Genomic DNA, 12,114 nt, shown 5'->3' with positions numbered 1-12,114 from the left:
AAGGTAATAGTCAGAAATGAAAATATCATAAAATAATTCAAGAACATGGGGATAGATGTAGTATTTTTATGTCTCTTTTGAAAAAAATATATCTAGAATTATTTCAATAGTAATAGTCCTTATGAAAGAGATAATATGAAAGTACATTTAAACTCTTTTGAAGAAAGGTAAACCTAAAATTGTAGCATTATTAGTTCCTAATCCTCTAAAATGTTGAATGAATAAGAAACAGAAATTCAAATATTTACTTCTCTTTATGAAGAACCATTATTATGTAATATCAAAGAAACATAGAGAAAGCTAAGACTAGGTATTCCTTCAGATGACTTTATTGTTTTTTTTAAAGACATGGGTGATGAATGAAAATACAAGGGGTTGGGGAATCCCAAACAATTTGAACAATCAAATAGCACTGCATTAATTCAAAGAGAGGTATAGTTTATACAATATTCAGAACTGTTTGAGTTTATTTCCTTACTTTTGCACGTCCTTTAGAGCTTGCACCTAAATGTTAAAATCACATTGGTTTGCAGCCTGATTAATCATCGAAAAGCATTAACCTTCATGGTTCATTTGACAAGCCAAATACCCCTGTTGTTCCTCCTGGGATAGGAGGCATCCATTTTTAATCTATGTTTAACAGAGATAAATGGGAAATAATAAGGAGGCAAATATCATAGAAAATGAATTTAAAATTTGGATAGTCAACCAAATATATATACTTCGCAAATCAATATACTGGTTAAAGACAGGATTTGAAGTCAGGCATGGATTTGGTCCCCAATTTAGCTACTCATTTACTCATTAGTTACATAACCCTCCTTCACTCCTTTTTTCCTATTCTCTCCTTCCTTGTTCCCTTGCTTTCTCCCTCTCCTCTCTTCTTTTATTAAAAGAATATCTATTGAGCATTTACTATGTACTGGATTCATGCCACAGACTAGTGGGCCAGTTATCTCACATTCCTGAGGGAGAACATGGAAAGTTTATGGGGGAGAAATTCGTGGTGTACAAAAGAAGGAAAGGTACAGATGCAGAAATAAGTCAGGCTTGTTTGGACAACTCTGAACAGACTGTAGGGAAATAATGAGAGATGAATTTGGAAAGCCAGATGGAAATCAGGTCATAAAGGGCCCTGAATGCCAGGATATGCATTTTCAAATTAACACGCAGGGAAACGGCTATTAGAAATCTAGCGATTAGGAAGTTAAGTCTAGTACAGGGAGGCCAAAGGAGGAGATTATTTCAAGAAGGATAGATTACTCAAGAAAGAAATGGACTTAACTGTTGAAAGGATGTTGATGACCTTTAAAGTAACTGTCTGAGTGGTGGGGATAAAAAGTAGTGGTAGGGATGCAAGGAGGGGATTAAGAGTGAAAAAATGCAGCCTGTGGGGCCAAGAGTTCCACAGGAAGGGTAAACAGAATGGGAGAGAAATAGCATGGTAGAGATTGAGGAAGCAGCAAGGATAGGGCAGATGGAGAGTTACTACCTATGTGTGAAGTAAGAGACCAGTGTAAAGAGACTGAAGATTCTAGGGCGGGCACAAGGACACAGGGTGAGAATTAGAAATGAGAGGTGAAATGGAGAGGGAAGTCTTGCAGAGCTGAAGCAGCACTTCATCCTCTGAGACTGAAGGGCATGAATTGACACTGAGATTTCCTTTATAGCAGGGAGGGAATCAAGGTAACATTTATCTGTGTACTCCAGGTGGGCTCTTATTAGAAAGAAATGTGGCAACATCAGGCCACAAAAAGACGTGACTGAAGCTGCCATCAAAGAGTTGAGCCCATCAGTAGGTTCAGTAGGAGAAGCAAAGCATTCTGACTCATACTCCAGAAACCTTTCTAGGTTTGTCTGCTGTATAACATGGGAAGGTTACAGTGCAAACATTCAAAGAAATGTAAGGTGCCCTTGATCTTCACCCTCTCCTTCAGAAACAATGGTAGAGAGTTATAGAGATTACAGGTCCAATCCAAAGACTATTTTCATGCTCTAGATCGCCAAATAAAAAGTTGAATGGGTACTTCCGTAGAGATAAACATATCCTAGAAACCCGTGGTGGTAAGAAAGCCACTCGATTCTGCATGAATATGTCTAGTCTACATTCAGAATATCAACTCTAGAAACTTTACTGCCAAACTGCCCCCAAAGTTATGTACACTTTCCCTCTGTCCTCCACCTCTAGGGCTCAACGGGGGCCTGCAAGAGAGCTTCCAGGGAGTCCAGATCTGGTTCCATCTCTGTTTGAGCTCCAGGCTGGGGAAGAGGGAGCAGAGGGGTACTGGATATAGCGTGCTCTCTTCCATGACCAGCTGGGCCTAGGCGTGCACCCCAGGAATAATAACTCCCGCAAGGAAAGCTGAAGCTGGGCTATCTGGTCGGGCATCCTCAGCCCAGAGAACCCTGTGGGTTAAGGAGGCCCTCGTGTGCACTTGAAAAGCAAGCGGAGTAGGTGCATTTGGCGGGAGAGGGCACAGTGCTGACCGGGCATCCTTGCTTTGGAGTCTTCCCTTTCGCATTAGCCTACCTGTGCCAAGAGCTGAAAACCGGGGCTGCGGGCAGGAGGCGGGGTGTCCGTCCGGAGCCCTGACCCGCTGGCCCTGCGGCCGAGTGGAATTAGGGGGAGCCCTGAGCGCAAGCCGGGGCTAGGCTGAGCCCTGCTCCCGTCCACAAATCCTTAACGGGTTTTCTTTCTCTCCCCTCACCCTTTTCACTCCTTTGCTCTCTTTCTTTCTCTCTCCCTCTTCTTTCCTTTCCCCTCTCTTTCCCCCCTCCCTCCCCGTCCCCTTTCCCTTCCTCTCCCATCCCCCTCTGCCCTCCCCCTTGCCCTGTGGGTGAGCCTCTTCCTTGCCCCTCCTCCCCTTTTTCCGCCTCCCTCCCTCCCTCTCCGTCTCCTTCTCCCTCTCAGCTCGCCGGGCGACCCTGCTCCTGCCTCCCACGTTAATGGCGGCATCTTCGGAGGACGATATCGACCGGCGGCCCATCAGAAGAGTCCGCTCCAAGAGCGACACGCCGTACCTCGCGGAGGCCAGGATCTCCTTCAACCTGGGGGCAGGTGAGGACGAAGCTCTCGCCGTGCTCTCTCCGCCACCCCGCTTCCTTCCCTCCTCCCCGGCTGGCTCAGCCCCCAGCCCCTCCTTTGGTCTCCCCCTCCCGGCCGTGCCCTCCCCTCCGCCCCGCTTCCTACCCAGCCGGGTCCCTGGCGCTCGCTCGCTCGCTCCCTTTGTGTGCCGAGTAAGGAGGGGTGCGCGTGTGTGTGTGTGTGTGTGTGCGCGCGTGTGTGTGTGTTGAGCAGGTGGGGGAGGGTCGTGCGTGGAGCCCTGCACGCGGGCTTTCCCCTTCCTCGAAGAGAAGGATGTGTTGTCACCGATAACAATGATCGTAGGCGTAGCCGAGAGCTGGGTCGGGGTGCTACACCGGCTGTGGGGCAGAGGGTTTGGCGAGGCTCCGCTGGTGTGGTTTGCTGGTGGGGCTACTGCAGGGTGGAACTTGTTGGTGACATTCAGACTCTGGTGATTTTGCCGGGTTGATACGCCTGCTGCGGTTTTGGAGCGAGGAGGGGCGGGGCGGGGTTCACAGCTGGGAACAGGACCAAGCACTTGGCAAGCAACCATAGTGATGATAATAATAATATGGTCTATAGGATGCATATGGGCTGATGATAGATAGCTGTCCCTGGAACTGGTGCCCAAAGTGGCCCAGATGGAATTAAGTGAAAAGGGTAACTGATATGGAGGAGGGAGGGAAAGAAGGGGGAAGGAGAAGAGAGGAGGCTAGAGGAAGGAAGGGAAGGAGAGAGGGCCGGAGAGAGGGAGGAAGGAAAAGGAAAGGAGGGAGAAAGAAAGAAGGAAGAAATGAACCACAGAGAAGACTGAGGGATTCAGGGAGTCAAACTGAGACCTGTCAGGGTTACCCAAAAGGAAGCACCCAGTGTCCGCTGTCTCCACTCTGCTGCTGCTGCAGATTCACAGGCAGACCTCACCTCCTGTTACTAGTAGATGGTCACTATCACCCAGAGGAAGTGGTTCGCCACTAACTTCACGGGGCTGCCTTTTCTGAAAGACTGCTAAGTCTCTCCCTCCAAGCTTGTGTCTCTTCCTTTCTAGAATCCCTTGGTATTCTAGCAACTCCAGTGCGAAAAGAGTGAGGGCATTTCCTGAAGATCCTCCTTCAAAATAAGTTTAAAAAGAACATGATATCAATACCTTTTTCTTTAGGAAACTCGACCCTTGAAAATGGAACTGAATCAAACAGTGTGTGTGTGTGTGTGTGTGTGTGTGTTGGAACAAAGAGAAACTTCAGATAATGACTATTTTACACATTATTGAGAAGTTTGAACAAAAGAGAAAACTCTGCATAAAGAAACAAGATGTGTTGGCTTAGGAACCATATTTTATGACCGATAGGATGGTAACTGAATGTGCCAAGGTAGCCAAGTTCTTTGGAGTGTAATTTTCCTGTCTTGGTGATTTTGATGCTTTTAACCCTGTGTTTTCTCATCATCCCTGAAGTGTTTGCCTCTGGATTTGGCACTGGGGAAAGAGGACTTTATTGGAGGGGGCTTTGACAGTTTTTGTGGCATGCTGTAGTAGTCTATGGTCTCTGTTTGGAACTATTAATCCTTCACTTGTATGTTCCAGGTTCAGAATATGATGTGAGGGGTCTTGGAAAGGACTGAGAAGAGTCCCTTTTAGGATCGAGATTGTTTTCTGACCCAGAGAAATTAAGAATTATTCCTTTGCTATCAAACTCTGGTATATTCCTTTGGGGTCTTTGGCTTAGCAGAGAAGGAAAGGGGCTAAAGAGGCAGTTAATAAGGTTGTTTACCTACTACTGGTGCTTTTACAACAAAATAATAAAATAAAGCACTAAAAAAGAGTTGCAAGTTTCTGCTACTGCTGAGTTGGGCTGAACCGTTTTGCCACCAGATTAAAGCCAGTGACTTGCACTCTTTTATCCTGCTTAAATTGCTCTGGAGGCCAATGAAAGGATTGGACTTTTCAGACAAGACTTGTCTCCCTTCCATCTGGAAATAAACAAGACAAACAAGCTCCCAGTCCCTTCTGAATATGTTCCTTAGAATAGCCTTAAAAGCACAGTGTCAAGAAAGACAGCAGCAAGAAAGAGAAATGCGGTGGGAGACGATGTTTCTCAAGGACGGAGGAGGGCAGTTGTTGAGGGTTCTGCTCTGCGACTAGGGGAGCTGTCCTCTCGGTGGTGCTGAAGCCAAGGGCTGTGTGAGAGGCGTGACTGTGAGCCCGACAGCAGAGGGAGGGGTGCTCAGTCCCTGTCTGTGATGGAATCCCAGGGGAAACGCGCACGGTCTGGCCACCGAAAACTTTTCTATCCCTGCCCACCTACGTTTGCCGCCTGTTTACTACGCCTCACGCCTACTGCTGCACTGTTCAAATCGGGAGGTTTTGCTCTAATTCTGTGCCGGCTGCTCACTCCTGGGGCTTTGTTGATTTTCCAGCTGGTTTCTGGCTGCTTTTCTGACATAGTAACATCTACGCGCAGATGTGCCTTTCCCCCGCGTTTAAAAGTAATTGTAACCCCTGGTTTAAAAAGCAGACAGCCTTGTTTATCTCCTTGAGCAGCAACTTGTAATTAAACTATTAGTGTCGTTACCAGCATTGCTGAAGAGCGGAGCCTGCATACTCTGGATAAATTACATAATTTGGACATAGAGAGAATTTTGTTTGTCTCTTAACAACAATTTGTAAACGATTAAGCAAGGAAGCTTTCATCTGCCCTTTTTTCCCCGCTCCTCTCCTACCCCTAGTCACTTACTCTTGATTCTTTCCAGAGAAATTCTTTATAGGTTTAAACTATTTATGTTTAGCATTCCCTTTCTCACACCCACTCATTTTATATAAGCCCATGTTTAATATTTGAGAGGTTTAGTAATGCTTCAAGGAAATAAATATACACATATTCATTTTACTTGGAAATCATGATATCATGAAATCATCTGGGGACCAACTGCCTGAAAACTAATGTGTACACTTGCCAGATAAAGCGGACTGGGCATTTTGAATACTGATTCAATACTTAAGCATTCCTTCAACTACACCCTGTCTCTGATGGTACTTAATAATATCATTTCAGAAATAACTCCACAGCTTGAGTGAAGGATATAATCCTACAGTCCCAAGTCAGTCAAAGAATAGCACCAAAATGTGGGTCTTTCATCACTTTATGAAGATGCTAATTTCTAGGTTTAGCCTAAATTGAGAGAGTAGAGAACAAAAATTTTTCTGAACCATGACTTTATTTTTCTAAAAGAGCCTCTTTTGTAGGCTTTTTAACTTCTCTTTAGCATTTAGTATATGCAAACATTGATAGATGATTGTATGCTGAAGGTAGTATACATGCTAGAGAGAATTAAGCCAACGTATTTGCTGAAAGTTACTCAGACACATTAGACCTCATTTAAAACACTGGAAGAAGTTTTTTTCCTGAGAAATTCAAATGTGTTAAAAGGACATCGTGTAACAGAACAGTATGTTCACACTTCGTAGCAAGTGTTTCTAATTGTGTTCTCACTCAGTAATGAACATCACTGACATTTAGCTCGTGAGAACTTACCCTGCCTCATGAGGTCATTCATTCACTGCATTGAAGTGAATGCAATGTAGATTTGCAGCTCATCTGGCAAATATTTCCCCATGGGCTAGTTTATTCTATTTATTTTTATATTGACAGTATATAGAAGAATATTTGATACACAGAAGGTACTGAAACGGAAAGGTTCTCCATAATTACACACCAAAATGAATGGAAGTGTTATGATAAATAGAAGATTTAAGCACATCTAAAATTTCTTAAAAGGATGTCAAAAGAAGGAAAGCTAGTCATAGGATGATATAGGATTGTTTAAAACACAAAACCAATATTTTGCACTGTTGAGAAGAATAAGTACTTCTCTAATCATAAGTATGTTTAACCTTTGTTGACATTTCAGAATTGCTTTGTATGTATGGAGGAGATTTTAAATTAATAGCATGGTCAACCCCAGGATACTTATCCTCTTTGGAAGGCTGAGATCTGTTTTTGTCCCTGATGTTAGCCAGGAGTATTTGTTTCTGACTCCCTTTGGTCTCTACTCTTTCAGGCCTAGAAGAAAATTGCAGTCAGAAGTGGCTTTCTCTGACTACTTTTAAGAATGGCTGGGTCAGTCATATTAAATTTTAAATTGAGATCCCTTTTCTACCTCTCTTGAGGGGGAAGACCTTTATCCCTTAGCTAAATTATAAAAGTCCTGATATTGAGAAGTGACATCTCAGAATGTGCTATTGTCATTTAGCAATGAGGACTGTCTGTAGGCAAAATTGTGAATATTGTCATGCTGAACCAATCTGAAGGTCTTGGTAAACATTCTCCTTCACTCTTTCTCTGAGGAATGCCTATGCATGTATCCCTCACAGTATTTTTGTTACTGATTTCAAATTGAAGGCAGAGCATGTGGGTCTGGCTTTTATTTGGTGGACCCAAAATCTCCTTTAAAGTATTGCTTCTAGCGTTCAGTAGCCAGAATCCAAGTAGCTGACCAGGAGCCTCTATTGTGGGGCTCTCTGAAGGTTTGTCCTCCTTCTGTGTCATTGGAAAAGCTAGCTAACCCGGTCATCTCACTATGTCATGCATTAAGGTGGTACTAATGAAGACCACTCCAGATAACATAAATAATATACACGAGGTACAGAAAAGTGAGTAATTAACCCCAAGAGAAAACAGGAAACCCTTTGCCGTAAATGTTTAACTTGGCTGCTTACGATGTCATTGTTTCAACAACAATTCATACATTTATGAGATAACTAAAACATAAAATCTGAGTTGCATGGTTCAATTTTCTTAGGATCTTTTGATCTGGGCACTGTTAAAAAAATTTTTTTAACATCTAAGTATTGTATTTACTATTATCACTAAATGCTAAGTTTCTTGTTTGGTTTGTCTGTATATGCCCATATATTCTAATTTCATGGAAGACGATGGAGGCGTGTCTTATATAAAAAATAAGAATCAGGAGTCAGAAGAACTGATTCTAATCTCTTCCTCTAAGACCGTAGGCAAGTCATTTAACCTTTGTGGGTTTGATTCACTCAGCTCTAGATTTTTAAATCTTGAAAGTCCCATCCAATCTAAAAAATTTGTGTGAATAATTGGCACTTCTAACTCTAGCTGTGCTAATGGATACATACTATGCCACTGATTTTATGTAGAGTCTAATTTATGGTATAAAACCTATAGACTAGCATAATTATGATAAGAATTAAAATATTTGATCAAAGCTAAGTTATAAAAATAAGTTTGATTAAAAGAATAATTAATATATATTATAGTAATTTAAAATAAATTATTAATAATAACTAAGAATTGCCAGAAGGCACATTTATATGTACCATATTAATCAAAATGTTTTAAATTTGAATATTCAGGGATTAGAGTCTTTAACACAGTTGATGGTCCATAAGTGTTTGTTGTATGGTTGAATATGGTATTAGAGAAAGCTTAGCAATAAATGGAAAGTCAGGAAACTAAATATTAATCCAGTTCCCAATTGGCATTTTAAGTCTTGTAGCCTGTTCTTTCATAATTAAAATGAAATGAGTATACCTATAAGATCTATATTTTCCCTTTATCCTTTTAAATTACCAGGGAAGGGAAATAAGTATGCAGACTAGCTAAATGGCAAGATTCAATCAAGCTGCAATGTACCCTTTTGGAATTCACAAATAGAATAATCCTAACTTCTAGGCACTGTCTGTGAAACTTGACCATGAACTACAAAGAACTTTGCTTCCTTTTTCTTCACAGGCATATAAGCTGACAGGAGCAAATAAACTCTTGGTCAGAATAAGTGCACATTAATAGATTTACATACATACATTTTAATACTAACCAAAAATTTTTTTAAGTTCCTTATGGAGTTATCCTTTGATATACTCAACTTCAATTCGTCATAATTTATTGCACAAGTAAAATAATTAAAATTCAAGTGGGAAGAGAAGATAACTTATAGAGCTATTTTTCTCTTTGATTAATAAAGTGTCAGAGGGAACATACATTATAGCCAGTGTTACGTATAAACTGAAGAGGGCCTGAAGGAACAAATAATAGATATAAGTTTTTCCTCATTGTATGATATAAGAAAAACTCTAGAATTTTCATATTTTGTTTCATATCCCCCCCATCCACTTTAGTAGGTGATAAAGTGGATATGATTTCCGGGGTGTGGGGGGGAAATGTGGGCCATGTTGACATTTTAATTGCTTTAATTTATAAGTCTTTTATATAATGAAGGATAGTTAAAATAAAAGGCAAAATCGATTTTATGGCCTTAGTGAATGATGATGGATTCATTTGCATGACTTTCACACAGGTTATCAAAGGACAAGAGGAATAATCTCATGCTAGTAGTTATTTAATATTTATGAAGGCAAGTATTGTGTAAAAGTCTGTAGGTTTCCTATTGATCTTTTCACATTTGTATACCTTATACTAACAATTCAGTAGCAGAATCTTTGAACATTAAATACCTGGGCTGTAATTGCAGACATGAGGATTCAATATACAGTCAACCCTTTGTATCCATGGTTCTGAATCTACGGATTCAACCAACTGCAGATTGAGAGCACATTATTTCTGGATGGTTATCAATCAAAAGGCAACAAGTTGGTTTAATACCCCATCATGGTTTATTCAAAAATATAGAAAAAGCTTTTGCGATGTTTGAATTTATCCCTTATTCCATCTGGGCCTGTTTTGGAGATGGGGGGAGGATGGAGGAAGGTGAGAAGAAATAATAATATATAATATTCATTCATTCAACAAATATTAATTTAGAAGTTGAGACAATTTTTTAGACCCTTGGGATACATTAGTGATGAAAACAAAAACATCTTACCCTCATGAATTTTCACTTCTAAAAGTGAGTTATGGACAGTAGACAATACCATAGTTAAGTAAGTTGTATAGTATTTCACAGGTTATGTGTTAAGGCAAAAATAAAGCAAACTAAGAGTATAAGGCATATGGGGGCAAAGAAAGGGATGGATTGCAGGATAGGCAACATTGAGAAGAGGGAATCTGAACAAAGTTCTCCACAGTAGAGGAGGGAATGAGCAATGTCAATATGGGGTGGAAGACAAGGCGGAGAGAACGGAGGGAAAGCAAGTGTAAAGGCCCTAAATCAGGAGTGTTCCCAGTGTGTTTAGGACCTGGCAAGGAGCCCAGCTTGGTTGGAGAGGAGTGAATCAAGTGGTAGGAGGGAACGGGGACTAGATTACAGAGGATCCGGTGGGCCATTGCCCACTCATGGTGAAATGTGGTACAAGGCAGGGATTTGAGCACAAAAGGACATGATCTGAAATAGATTTTAAAAGGATCACTTGGGCTGCTGTGTTAAGGACAGACTATAGTGGGGCAAGGAGGAAGCAGGGCAGCTGGATTGGAAGCTATTACAGTAATCCAGAAAGATGGTGCTGGCTCAGCAGCAGGGTACAGCAGAAACAGTGAGCAGTGGTCAGATTCTATAGGTATTTGAAGGTATAGCCAATAGGCTTTCACTGTGGATTGAATGTGGGTTGTGAGAGCAGGAAGGAAGCAAGGAGTACCTTAAGGTTCAGCCTGAGCAACCGAAAGGATAGAAAGGGCCATTTAGGGGCATGGGGGATGGTCAGGAGTGCAAATACAGACATAGCAAGTGTGACATGTCTACTATATATACATCCAAGTGGAGGTATCCAACAGGCAGTTATACAGGTCTAAACTGAAGTCTGGCCCAGAAATAAATATTTGAGTGTCATCATATCTAGAGGGAGCCCTTACAGATGCCTTCATCAGCATCTGCTCATTTATTTTTCGTAATGACCCTATGAGATTGGCATTATTATTACTCTCCTTATTTTATCCATGTGCAAACTAAGCCACAAAGAGGTTAAATAACTTAAGCTAATAAGGGGAGTAAGAGGAAAAATTAGAATTCACATCCTGTTTTATATGACTTCAAAATCTGTATTTTTAATGGACACGATTTATTACAAGAGAGCAAGCTTATGTTATCAGCTTTGCTTTGAGGTTACATTTGAAGCTGAACATGGCTAAGGGAAAGAAAGAGATGGAACTAGGCGTGCATCCTAGCTCAGTATTTTATAAAACGTTTGGCTAGGATTCACTGTAAGAAGTGCATTTTATATCGCCTCACGTACATATTGAGAATTGGAATAAAATGTTCCTCAAAATACCCTTATAAGTTGCAAATGTACTCTGATGTTTTCTATATTATCCTATCCCATCCCTTCCCACTCTGTTTTATTCTAATATATTTTAGTTATAAAAATGCTAGTTTTAACTCATCTAAATGATTTTATAACCCCCAGTTTAAAAAACATTACTTAATTGATAGTTTTCTCGGAGTGATTTCTGAACTCGGAAAAAGCTTTTGCAAGGAAATCCCTCTTTAGTACTTCCACTATCCCCGTAAGAGTGTGGTCAATTCATTCTCTTACCTGGATGTGAATCAAGTTAAAAGAGAAAAACCCTAAGGTCAGGGCCAACGTAGCTATCGGACACAGTAGACACAGAGCCCAGGCTCACAATACATTTAGAGGCCCACAAAAATGTTTTAATTTCTTTTAAAGTCAGAAGAAAAAATAAATATAATCCAGCCTGTTGTACATATGTCTTTACAAACACATAATATTTTGTAATACTTATAAAGTATAGTTTAAAAATGTTTTGTGGTAAAAGACAAATGTGCATAGGACCCACAAAAGTCATAATGAAGCTCTACAAAGGGTGGAAAGAGAAGCAGTGAGAAAAAAATTGTTTTTCAACGTAGGATAGTGGCTATAAGGATATAGTCTGGAGCTAGACTTTTTTAGGTTCAAATCCCTACTTTATCACTTACTAGCTGTGTGGCCTTGGGCGAGACATTTAACCTCACCCTGCCTCAGTTTTCTCACCTGTAAAATGGGATGAATAATAGAGACCACCTTGGAGGTTTGCTAAACTTGGAGGGGGGAGGGATAAATTGGGAGATTGGGATTGACATATACACACTACTATACATAAATAGATAACTAGTAAGAACCTGCTGTATAGCACACAGAA

The 12,114-nt window shown here is 40.9% G+C and overlaps 1 protein-coding gene across 2 annotated transcripts in view; it reads left to right on the top strand.

Moving 5' to 3' along the window:
- The window catches only part of PHACTR1 (phosphatase and actin regulator 1), a 594,117-nt gene that overhangs the window by 38,437 nt on the left and 543,566 nt on the right, over positions 1–12,114 (top strand). The window contains exon 2 of one of the 2 annotated variants that reach the window (XM_057554725.1): positions 2,912–3,058. In XM_057554725.1, coding sequence (XP_057410708.1) covers positions 2,912–3,058 — 147 coding nt within the window. Of the gene's footprint in view, positions 1–2,750; positions 3,059–12,114 lie in introns of those variants that run through there. The other variant, XM_028164473.2, reaches the window with a different exon arrangement.

The sequence above is a fragment of the Balaenoptera acutorostrata genome, chromosome 10, assembly GCF_949987535.1.
Source record: "Balaenoptera acutorostrata chromosome 10, mBalAcu1.1, whole genome shotgun sequence".
Classification (NCBI taxonomy): domain Eukaryota; kingdom Metazoa; phylum Chordata; class Mammalia; order Artiodactyla; family Balaenopteridae; genus Balaenoptera; species Balaenoptera acutorostrata.
This window is presented reverse-complemented; position numbering and strand designations above follow the sequence as displayed.